Here is a 20,220-nt window from a genome sequence, read left to right as displayed (position 1 = left end):
GTATAGTTACAGATATGCATATATATATATATATATATTCTGCATATATTTATAAGGTTCAGATATGGATCCTATATTCATGATTCACCTATAAATTATTAGTAAACAATTAGTTCTACTTAATGGGTTTATAACACTCTTCTGGTATTTTATACACCATTTGTCTATGTCTAAAGGATCTGGAGCAGCAAAAGTAAACCAGTCCAATTGCCATATAAATTGAACAGAACGAATGCAGCAGGATTTCCATAGCCTTTGGACTCTTTACTGTGGCCTCTTTGTGATCTGAACTCTTTCCTATCCTCATTCTCAGTTGTCCCCTATACTCAGCACAAATTCAGTCTATCAACAGATACTTATTTGGGGTCTCCAGTGTACTAGCATGCAGTTCCCCGAGTATATGATGTTGTCTCTTACTTCTTAGCCTTTAGAATTTAGCCAAAGGAATTTCCTGATCTAAAATGCTATTTCTTCCATTCTTATACCTGCCAAAAGCCAACCTCCTGTCCATTAAGACACAAGGGGCACCTTCTTGGGAAAGCTTTCCCTTAACCCTGAAAGTTAAAAGCCCTTTCTCCATATTCCCATAGTACCCTCTATATTTTTACCAGAGCTATTATATTCTCCTTTCTATTGTGAGCCCCATTAAAGCAAGAACTTGGCCTGTTTTACCCACTGTTATGTCACTAGAGTGCCAGGCTCATTATATACATTCAAATGGGCAAAATGTTATTGTCTGTCTTTCCTCAATGGGCCATATGCTTCTTGATGGATGTCTGTGATTTATTCACCTTTGTTTCCTTTGTTTCCTAACACTTAGCACTCAGCATAAGACCTAGCTCACAAGAATTTGCTGAATAAATTAGCTCTCTATGCATTATCATTAATCCTTAATATATATGCATTGAGGAATATATAGAAAGTATCCTCATGATACAGAGAGACCAGATGCTGAGGATTATTCCATTTGTGTTTTACTTAAATAGGAAAAGTACATGCAAAAGACCAAAGACTGGAGACCACAAATGCCAAATTATCCAGCTGTGCTCTATGATCTTACCATCCTGACCTAGATAAGAAAAACAAATAATTCTGAAAGGAATAATATTAAAATAACCAGTTAAAAATTTATCAACAACAGCAATAAGTTGGGATTTCTGCTCTTTTAGTTAATTTGTATGGGTAAAAACTACCCTCATTCCTTGATTTGTGGTATGGTGCATTTCTAACCCAATTTACTATCAGTCAAAACAAATTACGATCAATGTACAAAAAACAGTTGTATTTCTATACAGTGGCAATGAACAACCTAAAAATGAAACTAAGAAAACAAGTCCACATATGATAGCATCAAAAGGAATAAAATATTAAGGATCAAATTTAACCAAAGAAACATACGACTTATACACTGAAAACTAGAAAACATAGTTGAAAAAAGTTAAACAAGATCTAAAGAAATAGAAAGACAGCCCATGTTCATGGATTGGAAGACATAATATTGTTAAGATGGCAGTACTCCCCAAATGGAGCTACAGGTTCAATGCAATTCCTATCTAAATTCCAACAGCCTTTTTTTTTCTTTCCAGAAATGTGTAAGTTGTTCTTAAAATTCATATGGAAACTCAAGGGACCCCCAAATAGCAAGACACATTGAAAGAGAACAAAGCTGGTAGTTGACACTTCCCAACTTCAAAATTTACTACAAAACTATAGTAATCAAGGCAGTATGGAATTGGCATAAGGAAAGACGTAAGCCAATGGAAAAGAATCAAGAATCCAAAAACAAACCCAAATATCTGTGATCAGTTAGTTTTCAACAAAAGTGCCAAGACAACTCAATAAGCAAAGAATAGTTTTTCTCAATAAATGGTTCTGGGACAACTGGGTATCCACGTGAAAAAGAATAAAGTTGGATCCCAACCTCACATCATATACAAAAATTAATTCAAAATATACCCAAGTCATACATATAAGAGCTAAAAACTATAAAACTCTTAGAAGAAAATATATGTATAAATCTGCATGATCTCGGATTAGGCAATGGTTTCTTACATATGACAACTAAAGCACAACAAACCAAAGGGAAAAAATAAATTGATTTCATCAAAAGTAAAAACTTTGTAATGCAAACGCCACCATCAACAAAGTGAAGACAAATTATAGAATGGGAGAAAATATTTGCAAATCATATATCTGATAAGAGACTTCTATCTAGAATATATAAAGAACTCTTACAACTCAACACTGAAAAGACGATTTAAAATAGACAAAGGATTTGAATGGACATTTCTCCAAAGAAGATGCAAAGATGGCTAATAAACATGAAAAAATACTCAATGTCATTAGTCATTAAAGAAATGTGACTTAAAACTGCAATGAGATATATCTCATATCCATTAGGATGGCTATAATAAAAAAAAGACAGACAATAATAAATGTTGATGAGCTGACCCTCATACACTGCTCATGGGAATGTAAAATGATATAGCTGCTTATAAACAGTTTGGCAGTTTACCCAAAAGTTAAACAATTACCATGTGACCTTGAAATTCCACTTAGGCATATACCCAAGAGGATTGAAAATATTCACACAAAAACTTAACACACAGATGTCCATAATGGCCAAAGAATGGAAATAACCCAAATGTCCATCAATTCATGAATGGATACACAAAATGTAGTATATCCATACAATGGATTGTTATTCAGCCATAAAAAGGAATGAAACAGTTACATACTGCATTAGTGAATCTTGAAAACATTATCCTAAGAAGGCAAACACTAAATGATACATACTGTATAATATCATTGATAGGAAAAGTCAAGAATAGGCAATTCCAAAGAGTAAATTAGTAGTTGTCAGGGGATGAGGGAAAGGGGAAATTGGGACTGACTGCTAATAGGGACAGATCTGCTTTGGGGGGGGTGGGGGAGATGAAAATGTTCTGGAATTAGTATGATTGCATAACATAATACCTATACTAAAAACTATTGAATTGTACACTTTAAGATGGTAAGTTTTATGTGAATTATATCTCATTTTTAAAGTGAAATCTGATCCTAAACTTGGAAAAAAGTCATAAGCAATTGTGATCAAAGCAGTATATCTAGGGGTGTCTAGGTGGTTCAGGCAGTGGGCACCTGACCCTTGGTTTCGGCTCAGGTCATGATCTCAGGGTACTGGGATTCAGCCCCTCATCAGGTGCCACACTCAGCACGGAGTTGGCTTGTTCCTCTTCCTCCCCCTGCTTGCACTCTCTTAAATAAATAAATAAATAAATAAATAAATAAATAAATAAATAAATAAATAAATAAAATATGTATTTTAAAAAGCAGTAGAGGGGGACCCGGGTGGCTCAGTATGTTAAGTGTTTACCTTTGGCTCAGGTCATGATTCTAAGTCCTGGGATCGAGCCCCACACCAGGCTCCCAGCTCAGCAGAGAGTCTACTTTTCTGTCTTCTTCTACCTCTCTTTCTCAAATGAATAAATAAAAAAATCTTTTAAAAAATTAAATATTTAGAAAGCAGTAGATCCAGAACAGTTTTCAGTTTATAGGATAAAATGGCCTAGCAAAATTAATCAGTGCTCTTGTCCTCTCATAAAAACTGGTTGGATGAAAGATTGGGATCATCCCCTGCATATTCTCAGACCATAATGCCTTGAAATTAGAACTAAATCACAACAAGAAATTTGGAAGGATCTCAAACATGTGGAGGTTAAGGACCATCCTGCTAAAAGATGAAAGGGTCAACCAGGAAATTAAGGAAGAATTAAAAAGATTCATGGGGGATCCCTGGGTAGCTCAATGGTTTAGTGCCTGCCTTTGGCCCAAGGACATGATCCTGGAGACCCGGGATCGAGTCCCACATCAGGCTCCCTGCATGGAGCCTGCTTCTCCCTCTGCCTGTGTCTCTGCCTCTCTCTCTCTCTCTCTCTCTGTCTCATGAATAAATAAAATATTTAAAAAAAAAAGATTCATGGAAACTAATGAGAATGAAGATACAACCGTTCAAAATCTTTGGGATGCAGCAAAAGCAGTCCTAAGGGGGAAATACATCGCAATACAAGCATCCATTCAAAAACTGGAAAGAACTCAAATACAAAAGCTAACCTTACACATAAAGGAGCTAGAGAAAAAACAGCAGATGGACCCCACGCCCAGCAGAAGAAGAGAGTTAATTAAAATTCGAGCAGAACTCAACGAAATAGAGACCAGAAGAACTGTGGAACAGATCAACAGAACCAGGCGTTTGTTCTTTGAAAGAATTAATAAGATAGATAAACCATTAGCCAACCTTATTAAAAAGAAGAGAGAGGAGACTCAAATTAATAAAATCATGAATGAGAAAGGAGAGATCACTATCAACACCAAGGAAATACAAACCTATTATGAACAGCTATACGCCAATAAATTAGGCAATCTAGAAGAAATGGACGCATTCCTGGAAAGCCACAAACTACCAAAACTGGAACAGGAAGAAATAGAAAACCTGAACAGGCCAATAACCAGGGAGGAAATTGAAGCAGTCATCAAAAACCTCCCAAGACACAAGAGTCCAGGGCCAGATGGCTTCCCAGGGGAATTCTATCAAACGTATAAAGAAGAAATCATACCTATTCTCCTAAAGCTGTTTGGAAAGATAGAAAGAGATGGAGTACTTCCAAATTCGTTCTATGAGGCCAGCATCACCTTAATTCCAAAACCAGACAAAGACCCCACCAAAAAGGAGAATTACAGACCAATATCCCTGATGAACATGGATGCAAAAATTCTCAACAAGATACTAGCCAATAGGATCCAACAGCACATTAAGAAAATTATTCACCACGACCAAGTAGGATTTATCTCCGGGACACAAGGCTGGTTCAACACTCGTAAAACAATCAATGTGATTCATCATATCAGCAAGAGAAAAACCAAGAACCATATGATCCTCTCATTAGATGCAGAGAAAGCATTTGACAAAATACAGCATCCATTCCTGATCAAAACTCTTCAGAGTGTAGGGATAGAGGGAACTTTCCTCGACATCTTAAAAGCCATCTACGAAAAGCCCACAGCAAATATCATTCTCAATGGGGAAGCACTGGGAGCCTTTCCCCTAAGATCAGGAACAAGACAGGGATGTCCACTCTCACCACTGCTATTCAACATAGTATTGGAAGTCCTAGCCTCAGCAATCAGACAACAAAAAGACATTAAAGGCATTCAAATTGGCAAAGAAGAAGTCAAACTCTCCCTCTTCGCCGATGACATGATACTCTACATAGAAAACCCAAAAGCCTCCACCCCAAGATTGCTAGAACTCATACAGCAATTTGGTAGCATGGCAGGATACAAAATCAATGCCCAGAAATCAATGGCATTTCTATACACTAACAATGAGACTGAAGAAAGAGAAATTAAGGAGTCAATCCCCTTTACGATTGCACCCAAAAGCATAAGATACCTAGGAATAAACCTAACCAAAGAGATAAAGGATCTATACCCTAAAAACTATAGAACACTTCTGAAAGAAATTGAGGAAGACACAAAGAGATGGAAAAATATTCCATGCTCACGGATTGGCAGAATTAATATTGTGAAAATGTCAATGTTACCCAGGGCAATTTACACGTTTAATGCAATCCCTATCAAAATACCATGGACTTTCTTCAGAGAGTTAGAACAAATTATTTTAAGATTTGTGTGGAATCAGAAAAGACCCCGAATAGCCAGGGGAATTTTAAAAAAGAAAACCATAGCTGGGGGCATTACAATGCCAGATTTCAGGTTGTACTACAAAGCTGTGGTCATCAAGACAGTGTGGTACTGGCACAAAAACAGACACATAGATCAATGGAACAAAATAGAGAACCCGGAAGTGGACCCTGAACTTTATGGTCAATTAATATTCGATAAAGGAGGAAAGACTATCCATTGGAAGAAAGACAGTCTCTTCAATAAATGGTTTGGGAAAATTGGACATCCACATGCAGAAGAATGAAACTAGACCACTCTCTTTCACCATACACAAAGATAAACTCAAAATGGATGAAAGATCTAAATGTGAGACAAGATTCCATCAAAATCCTAGAGGAGAACACAGGCAACACCCTTTTTGAACTTGGCCACAGTAACTTCTTGCAAGATACATCCACGAAGCCAAAAGAAACAAAAGCAATAATGAACTATTGGGACTTCATCAAGATAAGAAGCTTTTGCACAGCAAAGGATACAGTCAACAAAACTAAAAGACAACCTACAGAATGGGAGAAGATATTTGCAAATGACGTATCAGATAAAGGGCTAGTTTCCAAGATCTATAAAGAACTTCTTAAACTCAACACCAAAGAAACAAACAATCCAATCATGAAATGGGCAAAAGACATGAAGAGAAATCTCACAGAGGAAGACATAGACATGGCCAACATGCACATGAGAAAATGCTCTGCATCACTTACCATCAGGGAAATACAAATCAAAACCACAATGAGATACCACCTCACACCAGTGAGAATGGGGAAAATTAACCAGACAGGAAACAACAAATGTTGGAGAGGATGTGGAGAAAGGGGAACCCTCTTGCACTGTTGGTGGGAATGTGAACTGGTGCAGCCACTCTGGAAAACTGTGTGGAGGTTCCTCAAAGAGTTAAAAATAGACCTGCCCTACGACCCAGCAATTGCACTGCTGGGGATTTACCCCAAAGATACAGATGCAATGAAACGCAGGGACACCTGCACCCCGATGTTTATAGCAGCAATGTCCACAATAGCCAAACTATGGAAGGAGCCTCGGTGTCCATCGAAAGATGAATGGATAAAGAAGATGTGGTTTATGTATACAATGGAATATTACACAGCCATTAGAAACGACAAATACCCACCATTTGCTTCAACGTGGATGGAACTGGAGGGTATTATGCTGAGTGAAGTAAGTCCATCGGAGAAGGACAAACAGTGTATGTTCTCATTCATTTGGGGAATATAGATAATAGTGAAAGGGAATATAAGGGAAGGGAGAAGAAATGTGTGGGAAATATCAGAAAGGGAGACAGAACATGGAAGACTCCTAACTCTGGGAAACGAACTAGGGGGGGTGGACGGGGAGGAGGGCGGGGGGTGGGGGTGAGTGGGTGACAGGCACTGAGGGGGACACTTGACGGGATGAGCACTGGGTATTATTCTGTATGTTGGTAAGTTGAACACCAATAAAAATTATTTTATTAAAAAAAAACAAACACAAACAAACTTTACCAAAAAAAAAAAAAAACTGGTTGGATGTTATTTCTGTGTTAAGACACAGTTTATGACACTTGCCCCTTTTGAGCATGCATATCTTAGGTCAATTGAAAAGCAATTTTTAAGTCTGTGAGTTTACAGCCTCGTTTTGACAGCTTTATTTATGTGCCTTGCTCAGAAACATATTTCCATCTAAAAAAGTCTCCTTGATTCTCTATTCCTTTACCCTGCTTTATTTTCTCCATAGTACTTATCATTGGAGTATAAGTTCTTTACTTATAAAAAAAAGACATGGCTTTTTTTTTTTTTAAAGGTTTTATTCGAGACAGATAGAGCAAGCATGAGCAGGGATAGGAGCAGAGAGAGATGGAGAAACAGAGCGGGAGCCCAACACAGGGCTGGAACCGAGGGCCCAGTGAGCCAACGGCAGATGCATAACTGACTGAGCCACCCAGGCACTCCATGATAGGGCTTTTAGTTCTCAGCTTTATCCTCAGTAATAAAAGGTTAATAGAAAACACTAAGGAAGAAGTCTTTATTTCTAAAATAAATATCTATAGAAATTTTCATTGTGATGTATATAGATACCCTTTTTGTTATGTTTTAAGAATACAGGTTCCTTCAGTTACCAGTTCACTCTTTGGAAGAGGCACAGATTCTGTCCTACATAAGAACCAAGTCCCAAGGCACTGACCCTGGCTCTGAAGGGTGTTTTGGTTTATGTGGCCTGTTCAAGTAAACTTACATAATCAGGTCCTTTCATCTAGTTTCTCTTTTCGGGGAAAAACTTTGTCATAAATCTCACTGAGAAGACCTCAGTACCACTGAAGGTAACTCTTCCAGGAAAAGTATACATTCTTTCTCTCTGATTTATTTGTTCACAATCCACTAGAATACTTCTGATTGTAAGTTCCATTACTCTTGAAGTCTTGGCCTGTTCTTTGATTACTTGGCTGTGCAAGTCATGATGCCCTGATCCAAACAGGGACAAAATACTCCGTAATATCAACAGATGCTTGCAAACTGAGGGGAATGAGCTTCCTTCAAAATGCTTATAAAGGAAAGACCACCATGGTAATGTCAGATTTAATTCTAACATGCTTCTTGTATATGATAGCTAAGAGTATCAAATGCCAAAGAATGAATGACTTTGCTGTTAAACTATTTTAGTTTCTTTTTTTTTTAATGGATCAGTTGTTTAATTAGGTTCTTTGTAAGAAATTTAGAACACCAATTTGTAAGGGTAAACTCCATTTGTGAGAGAAAACACAGAGCGGAGGTAGCCCTGAAGCTGAGGAAAAGCTTTGATTTTTGGCAGAATTTGCGAATCCACAGCTTTCTGATCAACCTTGTGCTGCTCTGTAATCTTGTATTCCTCCTTCTCTGTGTCAAAGATCTCCCCTTCCTGGTGTCTGCGTTTACGCAGCTTCTTCTTCTTGAAATAAGCGTCAGTGAGATGTTTGGAGATTTTCACACTGTTGATAACAAATTTGGTGGAAGTGGCAATGACAAATTTCTGGTGTGTGAGATCTACGCAGAGGAACTCGGTTGAGGGCCAGAGGTCCAGTCACAAGTAGCAAGCCACTGCTCAGTTGCTTCAGGAAAACTACCTTCTTGCCTCTGTGGCACCCAGTGAGGGTGATCAGAATGGTCCCAGGAGTGATGCTAGCTCGCAACTTTCTCACATGCTGACTGAAAGGTTTTTTGCCATGGCTCAACAGCTTTCAAGGCACATCTTCAGTAGGATAACACCTAGGCATTTGGGGAAGTTTAACCACTCAGGTACCACCATTCTTGTCACCACCAACTGGTTTTGTAACAGTAGCAAGAACCTCCTTCTTTTTAACCCTGGATATAGCTGTCGAATACTTCCTCTTGTACATGGCTTTTCTTAATACATAGCCTATCGGGAATATCTGCCAATTCCTCTGACTAGGACAGGGTTTCGGCTGCAGTGGGGCTTCCCCTTCTTTGGTGTTTTAGCCTTGAGGTTACCCTTCTTTGCCTTGCCACCAGCATCAGCCTTCTTGGCTTCAGGTTTCTTCTCTTTAGTATCCGGCTTCTTGGCTTTTTTGCCCATCATCTTGCAAGATGGAAAAGAGTATTTAAAAAAAAAAAAAAAAAGGAAAAGAGTATTTTACAGTTTCTTTGAGGGGAAAAATTGGGTTTAAAACATCTTTGTGACTACCAAATGGAAACCATTCTCAGTTTTAAGAAGTTTTCTACCAGAATTTATCAATAACTCACAAATGTATTTGTTACTAAAAAGTGAGGAACAAATAGGCAAAAACTGGTGGTTAAAAACCCAGTAAACGCATACTCTTTAATTCATAACTCAAATAGTCATGAAGCACTTCTTATGCCTATAAAATACTCAGCCAAGTCTTTATTTTCTTTGGAGTATAGATTTCACATGAAACTTTTCCAGAGAATACTATTATTTCCACTGTTGCTAACAAATATAACTAAAACTCAGAATTTGTTTAAAAATGTTTTAGGATATATGCATGAAATAAGCAACCACATTTGTGCTAAAACATTATCCCATTTTGACAGCCAACTCTATGGAAAAGCTACTTATAATTCCATCATAAACATATATGTTTTAGTTTTCAAAGTGCTTTCACATATTTATTTGATAAAGTAACAGATTATTTGCCTTATAGAAAAATTAGCAATTTCCCTCCCAATTAAATGATTACTTTGAGTTGCATTTGAAAGATAAGATTTTTATTTAAAATGCGAGGGAGTGGGGGCACCTGGGTGGCTGAGTTGATTAAACAACCAACTCTTGATCTGAACCCAGGTCTTGATCTCAGGGTCATGAGTTCAAGCCCTGCCACGCCCAGTGCGGAACCTACTTTAAAAAGGTAGGAGAGGAGCACCTGGACAGCCCAGTCAGTTAAGCATCTGACTCTTGATCTTGGCTCAGGTCATGATCTCAGGGTGGTGAGATTGAGCCCACCCAGCTCTGGGCTGGGTGTGGAGCCTGCTTAAGATTCTCTCTCCCTCTCCCTTCCCCAAATTAAAAAAAAAAAAAAAAGTCCTATAAAATGCAGTAGAGTGATTCATAAATTGTTTTTTTGTTTAAAGAACAGGCTGGTGTTTCAGAAAAACATCATTATTTAATGTACTCCCATTAAAATTATAACCTGGGACATTCTGGTCATGTTGTGGTCATGTTTTACAGCTGGTGACATCTGATGCTAGCTGGGAAAATGTCCAGTGAAACAGAGAGGCTTAGTTCCATTCCAAGCTTCAACTGGAACAATTCAGATGCTGCCCAACCCCCAGGTGATAGGAATTTCAAAAGGAAATTGGCCTCTCGGTATACAAATATGTCGCCCTGTTCCTGTTTTTCCCATCTAGGAAAAAAATCATGCTAGAAAAGTAAAAACAAAACTTTGACCATTTTAATACTTATGAATTATTAAATAAATAAGCCAAATTTCAGATTAATTCCTCATTCCTTTTTATGGTAGACAGTTAAATGCCACCGCAGGCCACAAACAAAAATGAATAACATCAATTCAGCCTCTCAGGCAGGCCAATAGCTGCTGGTTTAATCATGAATAGGAGTCTTTTATCCAGAGGTTTTTCAGTAAAAAAATTCGGGGATATTTTAGCAGAGAGAAAAATTAAGCAAAATGGTTATGTATTGCATAAATCCTGGCAATTTTGCCTACAGTGTTTGTTTTGGCATATTATTCATGGCTCTTCGATGGTAAAATCACTTGTTATCTTTTCTTTGGTTTATGTCTTGGTTGTTGAAATTTATCCAAAACTGTTTCTTCTAATTCTCTATTGAATCATCCCACAATTTCCATTCAAATTATCTAGGGTGGCTTCTTTTCATATAATCCTGAATTTTAGCAATCATAGGAAGAGGACCCAGTATAACAACTAGGATATATATTTTCAAATGGCAAATCCAATAGTAGCGGGGAGCATTCTTCAGGGTTTATAGATAGCCACAGATTGAACTTAAATTTTAATGTTGTTGCCAGGAAATAAAATATATTCTCTCACAATATTTTTGAAAATTCTTTGCTGGTCTGTAGAATGTTTTAAAATAAACCTTTTTATCTTTTGTTCTTATCAGAACTACTTGAATCCTGGAACACTGTGGGGAACGAGGGGTAAGTAAGTCATAATTGTCATATAATTTGTTTTTGGTAATTGGAGAGGAGAAGGTGGAGACCAAGGAGTGGTTCTCTTAAAAGACCTGTCAGATCAAATAAATTCTAGCAGTATTTAGCACTTTGGACTTGAAAAATTATAACTCCCTTTGTATATACTGTAATAAACTTGAAAACACATTAATATACATTATTTCAAAATATATTTTTGTGCTACTTTAATTATACAAGTATTAACTAAAAAATGGAGTTTTAAATTTCCAACAATCATTAAGTGTGAATTTCTTTTTAATGTTTAAATTGTTTTCTACTCTTCTGTGTGAATGATCTAGGTCCTTGGCCATAAAGGATCTTGCTCATTTTAATTGTCTATGAGATTGTTGTATTTTTTTTCTTTTAAAGTACTGTAGAGATAACTCAGCAGAAGTGTGTGTAATAATTTACCAGTAGAACCTAATAGTCTAAGTCAAAACATTTAGGTTTAATCATATTGCACTGCTAGTATCTCACATACTATCTATCCTCTTGATTCACTGTGGAAATTCCTAGGGAAAAACAATATTAAAAGGGACAAAGAACTATGGAAAATATCCAAACTTAATAACATCAAGTTTTTCTGAGCTTTTTAATAATTTCTCTTGTTCTAATTACCTCCATGTTGGGGTATTACTGGAGTCTATAAAAATCAAACACCATTCTAGTAGTTGGTACCATGTATGTATATACACTGCATTCCAGAAGCAAGGAATGGAAGCAGTCATTCCTGGTGCGGGTGATAAAGGGATGCATTATTAGTAGGGGATTTGAAACATCAAAACTTATGAAAAGTCAGTTTGCTTTTTACTGTCAGCATTAAGGTAAACAACGAGTGACAAAATATTTCTCCCTATTGGGCAAATGTCCTACCACACTTTGAAACATGACTCCCATACGAGCTAAAAAACATTACAAATCTAATGCATTTGAGATGATTATTATGGAAGGATTTCATTCCCACCTTCTTTTTCAATTTTTGAAAATAGAAATCTAGAGGGCGCCTGGGTGGCTCAGTCGATTTGGCATCTACCAGGGTCCTGAAACCCAGCCCTGCACTGGGCTCTCTGCTCCTCAGGGAGCCTGCTTCTCCCTCTCCCTCTACTGTTCCCCCTTCCTTGTGCCCTCTTGCTCTCTCTGTCAGATAAATAAAATATTTAAATATAGAAGAATGTGTTAGTACTAATGAAGGCAACCCGAGGCCAGTTATAAATTGAAATGTAAAATATACGTAATTAGTATTTTTTAATATTCCAGTGAAGTTGAAAGAATAGTGGACAAGTGGACACTGAACTTTCAGATACTGGAAGATACTGCCATGTTTTAAATAGTTAACAGATATGTGCCTAAGGAAATAACTGAAAGCAAAACATGTCATTCTGGCATTTGGTGAAACTTATGCAGACAACAGAATCAAACTCCTACTAAGGATCTGACTCCCTTGCAATTTACTCTAAGATTTAGTATAAAACCTTTATTAACTTCTTTCATACAAGACACCAATTCTTAAATGAGCACTTATGTTATTGACCTGAAAAAAAAAACATCAGAAGAAAACGAACATTAAAGCACCAAAATCACCTTCACTGATATTCTTGCCACCCAAAGTTTCTGTACTTACCTAATTCTCCAGTTCTGTTAGCTTTAACACTCTGGAGTTAGAGAAGGCACTAGCACTTTACAGAGGCAAGTATATTCCCTTCCAAATGCTCCATTTTAACTGGGGGAAAACCCCATAATGAACAACAACAAAAAAAGAAAACCACAATGATATTTTATATGTGTAAAAAAGGGGCAGCCCTGGTGGCTCAGCGGTTTAGTGCTGCCTTAAGCCCAGGGCCTGATCCTGGAGACCCGGGATCGAGTCCCACATCGGGCTCCCTGCATGGAGCCTGCTTCTCCCTCTGCCTGTGTCTCTGCCTCTCTCTCTCTCTCTCTCATGAATAAATAAAAAATAAATAAAATCTTTAAAAGAAAATGTGTAAAAAAGGCAAACACAATGACAAAATGATTAGACTAAGGAAAGCATGTGAAACAAAGTAAAATTTATTACTAGTATATGTAAAAAAAAAAAACTTACTTGCCTTGGGGGAGGCCCCTTAATTTTTCTTTCCTTTGTGAGAGCACTAAACTGGAATGACAAGAGGTTCACTTCCAGAATGTATTTATTATTCAGGACATTATTTATGTGTGTGTGTGTGTGTGTGTGTGTGTACATGGAATCTACTGTAGCATTTAAAGGATGTATGTTTAACCCAAAGGAAGAAAAAAATTGTACCTTTCTTATTTAGAAGTCAGTTCACATTTGCATTATCAAATCTAATCACTGTTGATTTGACATAAATTTTCTTGTTTTGTGAGTTGGCTTTTAGAAAATGTATTTCCAGAGGTAAAACAAGCATGTGTCAATTTCTTAGGCAAGCAAGATTCTAGGGTTAGAATATATTCTTATGTGAATAGTTTCTAAATTACTTAATCTTATAAGGAATTTACAGTTAGGACCTTCATTAATAAAAATATCATTGTTGTGCTCTGTGAAGGCCTTAGTGGCCTTTGCCACTCTATATAGTATACACGCACACACACATTACATATGATATATATATATATATATATCATGATGATATGTATATATATCCACATATACATATGATACATATCATCATGATATATATATCTCATACAAACTAAAGGCAAAAAGAAGAAGCTAGTTTAAAACCAGAATCTGACTTGTAATAGTCTCTCCCAAAAATATATTTTTTGAATTAGTTTGTAAATTTCTAGTCTAAAGCAGTTTCTCAGTGGGCCAATGCTGTACATTGTGGTTCAGTTCCCAGGTAAGCCCATGGCACAGTCTATTTAACCCACAATTTATATGCATTTCAGTACCATGCTTAAGAGATACAGAGGCTGTTCACCTATTTAGAAGTTTGTTTTGGTTTGGTTTTCTTCTCCTCTAGGAAGTGGTTTTTAGCAATGGAAACAAGGAACCCTACTCCCTCAGGCCTAGAAACCAGAAAAGAAAGCCCTAAGTATTTGAGCACAGAGTGACAGTTGGGGTCTTAGGTAAGATGGGTAGGGTCAGTAACAACAAAGAAAGAGGATACAAGAAAAATATTAGTAGCCGCAGCACTGAAGAAAAACTGGACTTGGCAAGGAAGCAGGTGACTCGAATTGTATATGTGCTGCCAAAGCGAGCACAAGGGTGACTCAAATTGAATAGATATCCACATGTCAGGGTGGTTTTACCACCGCCCCACCCTTACAGTAAGTAGTTTAAGAAACAACTCTATTTTACAAGTGAAAATTTGGAAAAGTAACTAGAATAACAACACAAGTAACAAAAAAGTAACAAAATACCTCTGGTCATTATAATGGGATGTTTTCTGTGATTAAAAAGTATGATGAAAAAGTACAAACTATTTATTGGGCAAATCAGTGTTTTAGTTCTTAATCCCAAACTGAAGTTTATATTATACAATATGATTTAGACTAAAAAAATCTCGAAGAAAAATTTCATTTACATATTTACAGCTCCAATGCAGTCTGGCCTGCCTGTGCTAACCTGAGTAAGCAGGCTGTAGAGAAAAATCTCCGATTAGGCCCATCAGATTATTAGCTAAAGAGCCTCTGGCGAAGGCTTCAAGCTTTACAGGCATACTCCATGTGAAAGAGAAAAGAAATGCTAGAATGCTTTACAGCTACTCTATCATTATTTCCCTGTGGCATGGAACTGCATTCTTTTCCCCAAATCTAGTAGCCTAGTGAGAGAGAGAGAGATGTTGAATAGACAGGGTAGGAGTGAGATGAAAACTTACATTCCATAATATTAGCAAACCAACAATAATGATATTCTAAAAACAATCCCAGAAAAAGAGCAGAGTACCATGTTTAAAAAGTCACGACTGAGCACTCAAGTTCTGTGGACTCTGAGGACCATAAATTAACTTCAACCCATAAACTTCGTCAGTTGTCTTAAACCCACAGACTGCTTTTTTGGCAGAGATTTTCAGCTGTGCCAAAAGATATGCATGCAGTAGGTGATTCCCCCTCTCATACAAGCAATATTTAACTGAGTATCTTCAAAATAACAAATATATTTGAGAATGACAATAATATAAGCTTATGAGATAGAATTAATGTATTCTAACATACTTTTATACTACATAGCAATACACATTTGATGGATAGTTTACTATTCTACTCTTTGTTTTGTTCTCTATATATGCCTGGATTTTAAAAGTGGAAATATTTAAATGTTCCATTACTTAATAGTGTTAGAAAACAGGTTCATTTAGTTATTGTAGAAAAATCTGCAAATAATTAAAACTCCTCAAATATACCAAAGAAGATATACACATCTCTAGTATACAAAAGGATTCCTTCCTCCCTTCCTTCCTTTATTCTGAAGGAAGAGCTAGTGAGCATATGCCTTAATTTCTAACAGGTCAGACAAAAGAATCTTATGCCTCTACTAAATTAAAAGTTCTATTATTAAAAGCCTAAGTTTTTAAGTCACTCGGTTTCCTAGCTACTTCAATGGAATCAGCAGTCATAGATCCAACCCCAACTCCAAGACTAGAACGCCGTAATGATAGTTCCAAGGCAGAAATCTGACGTAACTCTTTACGACACAACTTTACAGAAGTGACACCATGAAGCTGTCCCACATTTCCCACTAGCTGAATGTGGGGTGATGATTCACTGTGAGATTTTGTAAAATGATTTTCATCTATTTTATCCTCACTGTTCAATAAATGCCCACTAGTGGGTGCTAAAGAACCACAGATCGGAGGTAATTCTGGGTCATCTTCCCAGAGCTTCTGAGGATTGGACTGTATTCTTAAACTGTTTGCTGAACAGTCTAATTCTCTTTCTCTTCCACTTAATTTCATAGTTTCAGTTCTGGATGCCCATTTTAATTCTTCTGGAACCATGCCTGCTTCTTCAGCATTTGGGACTCCATCCCCAGCATCATGATCTAAAAATAATACAAAAAGCAAGAAAATAAATTAGAGATTTTCTCAAAAGCATATATTTTAAGCGTGGTATCCCAATATAGCTATATTATTATCACTCAATGTCAATGATGTTTTTCAGATTTTTTGTTGTTGTTGTTAAGTGACTTCTTTTAGACAATAGAAGTTTCACTTAAAGGCATTTTGCCTGTAAAAAACTGAGAACTTCTAATTCAAGCACGAAGTTAAGAAAATAGTCATCTAGTGATTTGTTTTTCTCTGGAAACACAGGAGTCCTTTGGGCTTCTCTGGTGTCCTTCTACACCTGCCTTCCACTGGACTTGCCACTGGTGAATCAAAGTCCACACAGTGGCTAAGTGAAGCCAGAACTGCAGAATACTGGCTCCATGTCCAGGGAATCTTTGGGGACATGGCATCATGTATGTGAAAATCTAGTCTTGGTCAGAACTCCCAGCATGATGGTGGTAAGGTTCTGCTCTCTGAAGGTGCTCTGGGGATCCACCATCAAAATGGAGAGCACAGTGCACTCCCTCGGTGGGATACCCTGCTGAAATGAGTGAAGAGCTCAAGGCTTAGTGAGTGAAGTGAAGAGTGAAGAGCTCAAGGCTTAAGGTCCTCAAATCATAGAATTATCTAATATCAAAGACAAAAATTTACTTAAGACAAGTCCATATAGGCCCAAGACCTAATATGATAAAAAATGCCAACTTCAACATACACTGACATGTGATTAATACACTTCCAGTCCTATGAATACCAAGTACCCTGGTAGTCCCTAGCCAAATCTGGCCCACAGACATGTTTTATTTAACCTCTGAATAACATGTGACCCCCAATTTTTTAATTGGAAAGTTTCATATAAAAATACAGATTTCCATCTTTTCTAGACAAAACAAGAACTGACAACTAGCAACAGCAGCTGGAGCAGAGCTGCCCCTGCCCGTTTAGACAACTGCTACATTATCTACTGCTTGCTTTGGCTCCCTGGCTACTGAAGGCTTGTGACCCGTGGTTGGAAGCATAACTGATTTCCTAATTTTTAAAATACTCTCACAAACCAACCACTTGAGCTAACAAATGACATAGATCCTCTCATGGAACTGGCAGATATTCACAAAGTTGACCATTGACGGTGGTTCCCTAACTGCCACACATTAGTCACCAGGAAGCTTTTAAAAACTGAGGCTCCAGGGGATCCCTGGGTGGCTCAGCGGTTTAGCACCTGCCTTTGGCCCAGGGCGCAATCCTGGAGTCCCGGGATCGAGTCCCGGGATCGAGTCCCACGTCAGGTTCTCGGCATGGAGCCTGCTTTTCCCTCCTCCTGTGTCTCTGCCTCTCTCATGAATGAATGAATGAATGAATGAATGAATAAATAAATAAATAAATAAATAAATAATAAATCTTAAAAAAAAAAAAAAACTGAGGCTCAGGAAGCCCAGGTGGCTCAGCAGTTTAGCGCCGCCTTCAGCCCAGGGCATGATCCTGGAGACCCAGGACTGAGTCCCACATCAGGCTCCCTGCATGGAGCCTCCTTCTCCCTCTGCCTCTCTCTCTCTCTCTCTCTCTCTCTGTGTGTTTCTCATGAATGAATAAATAAATATAATCTTTTAAAAAATGTTTTTAAATAAATAAATAAAAACTGAGGTTCAGGTCCCAGTATCTGGGGAAGGGAACCACCAAGCATCTTATTTTTTAAAGCTCAAATGTGAAAGAGCAGAGATGGGCTCACTGGAGAAGCTAATGCTCTACCCGACTTGGATATTTCACAGTGGAAAGTTTCCCTCTTCCAGAATTTTACCACTAAAGAACAAACCAGAGAAAGAGTAGTTCACCTGAGGTCACAGAGCAAGGAAAAGAAGTTAGGATTCCAATCCTCACTCTTCTGACTCAAGCATCCTCACACAGAATTTTATAGTGATTTAAACTGATACAAGGATACTGTCCTGTTTGCTACTTAATGCCTGTGTACATTTTAATTTTTTGTTAAGTTAAGTTTTTTGTTTAGTTTTAAATACTAAAATAAGTACACAGACTGCATGTCCATATAAACTGATTTTATCCTCACATCCTAATGTATTTGTTAGAAAACAGATACACTATATCAGAGGCATGACTAAGAGGTTACCAAGATATTTTAGTCCAAAGATGAATCTTTCTGCATTTGAAAATGCTAAAAATACTCAAGATAAATAGAAGTGTGGTATGCAGACAATGAAAAGACTATTATCAAAAACCAATGAACTGAATACCAAGAGAGTTAACTATTAAGATCACTAATCTTAATGTGAGTAATTCTTTTTAGGAACTCAGAATTTGATATAATTGCTATATTTGTAATTCAAACAAACCTTGTTAAATGTCATTATATTAGAGTAGCATTTTGAGATAGTATATATATAGAACAAGCTGTATCTCCAATATGATTCCATGTAATTTTTTTAAAGCATGGGGACAAGACTGAAAAGAATTATGCTAAATGTTAACAGTGGTGGGTAGAATTATGGGTGACTTTTTCCAGTTCTTTTTCTATATTTTCAAAATTTTCTACAATGACTATTATTTTTTACAGATGCTTCTAGGTGGAACAGCAAGGTAGCTGAAATATCTTCAACATTAGTATCAAGACTAGATTGCCTGGGGTGCCTGGCTGGCTTAGTCAGTAGAGCATGCAACTTGATCTCGGGGTCATGAGTTCAAGGCCCACGTTGGGAGTAGACTTTACTTAAAAACAAAACAAGACTAGATTCCCAAATAAGTTGGTCAGACATGTCATCACTTTACATAACTCCAAGATTACTTAACTTTTTCAAAGTTTTTTGCATTTGTCTCATTAAAGAGCAGGATGAGATATTAAACCTAACACCCTACCACAATGGCATTTTAAGAGATTGATTCATACTATAAACATGGGCCATCTAAACACTAGATATCTAATTTCGGATGTCTCAAGTTTGAAAGTGGATGTTTTTAAAGCTAAAATGTTCAGTTTGTTCTGTTGCTGATTGTCCTGTTTGCTACTTAATGCCTGTGTACATTTTAATTTTTTGTTAAGTCATGTTTCAAGGAAAAGGTTCAAGCTATACAGTGCAGGCAATATTCCAATTAAGTGTTTTAATTACATTAGTACCTCTGCATTACTACACTGAAAATCAGAAAGCTTAGTGTCTCTGGCAGGATCTGTATGTTTGTATCACATCTCTGGCCTAAAACAACTGTTATCCTAGAGTATTAAACCAGAAATCATAAGATGAAGGACCTTAGACCATGTTCTAATTACCGTTATGTTTATAAGTTACTTGACCTAAGTTTCAATTCTCTTTTCTAAAAATGACATTAGCAGACACTAACCTACCTTGGGTTAAATAGAACTACTTGTGAGGGGCGCCAGGGTGGCTCAGTGGTTAAGCGTCTAACTTAGGCTCAGGACATGATCCGAGTCCCAGGATTGACCCGCATTGGGATGTTCGCATTGAGCCTGCTTCTCCTCCCTCTGCCTATGTCTCTGCCTCTCTTTCTCTATGTCTCTCATGAATAAATAAATAAAATCTTAAAGAAAAAGAACTACTTGTAAAAATGTCTATTTTATAAATATCCTAAGTATAAGGCAGCATTAGAACTACTTTTCTAAGATATTACTGTTTTAAACTTTAAAGCTATGTTAGTCCTGCTTACATTCTATACTCAGCATGTATCTTTTCATTATGCATACATAAAGTTTTTACTGGTTTCTTTACAGTCTTGTTGTACCCATCTTAAATGGTCTTCTTTATTAGGTACAAAATAGGTCTATGTTCCTAACAGGTTGTAAAGTCAGCTTTGCATAAGCCATACCTAACTTGGTAA

At 37.1% G+C, this 20,220-nt stretch overlaps 1 protein-coding gene and 1 pseudogene across 5 annotated transcripts in view; both read right to left on the bottom strand.

The window, feature by feature from the left end:
• Positions 1 to 8,382: 8,382 nt before the first annotated feature.
• LOC112644648 (60S ribosomal protein L6-like) lies at positions 8,383 to 9,324 on the bottom strand (annotated as a pseudogene).
• A 1,880-nt stretch (positions 9,325 to 11,204) lies between these two features.
• KIF27 (kinesin family member 27) overlaps positions 11,205 to 20,220 on the bottom strand; it is an 88,787-nt gene continuing 79,771 nt past the window's right edge. For all 5 annotated transcript variants that reach the window (XM_025423207.3, XM_025423211.3, XM_049116263.1 and 2 more), the window contains one exon: positions 11,205 to 16,379. In XM_025423207.3, coding sequence (XP_025278992.1) covers positions 15,901 to 16,379 — 479 coding nt within the window. In that variant the 3' untranslated portion in view covers positions 11,205 to 15,900. The remainder of the gene's footprint in view (positions 16,380 to 20,220) is intronic.

Source organism: Canis lupus, chromosome 1 (genome assembly GCF_003254725.2).
Source record: "Canis lupus dingo isolate Sandy chromosome 1, ASM325472v2, whole genome shotgun sequence".
Taxonomy (NCBI): Eukaryota; Metazoa; Chordata; class Mammalia; order Carnivora; family Canidae; genus Canis; species Canis lupus.
The sequence above is the reverse complement of the archived record's forward strand: the minus strand, read 5'-3'. Positions and strand labels throughout refer to the sequence as shown.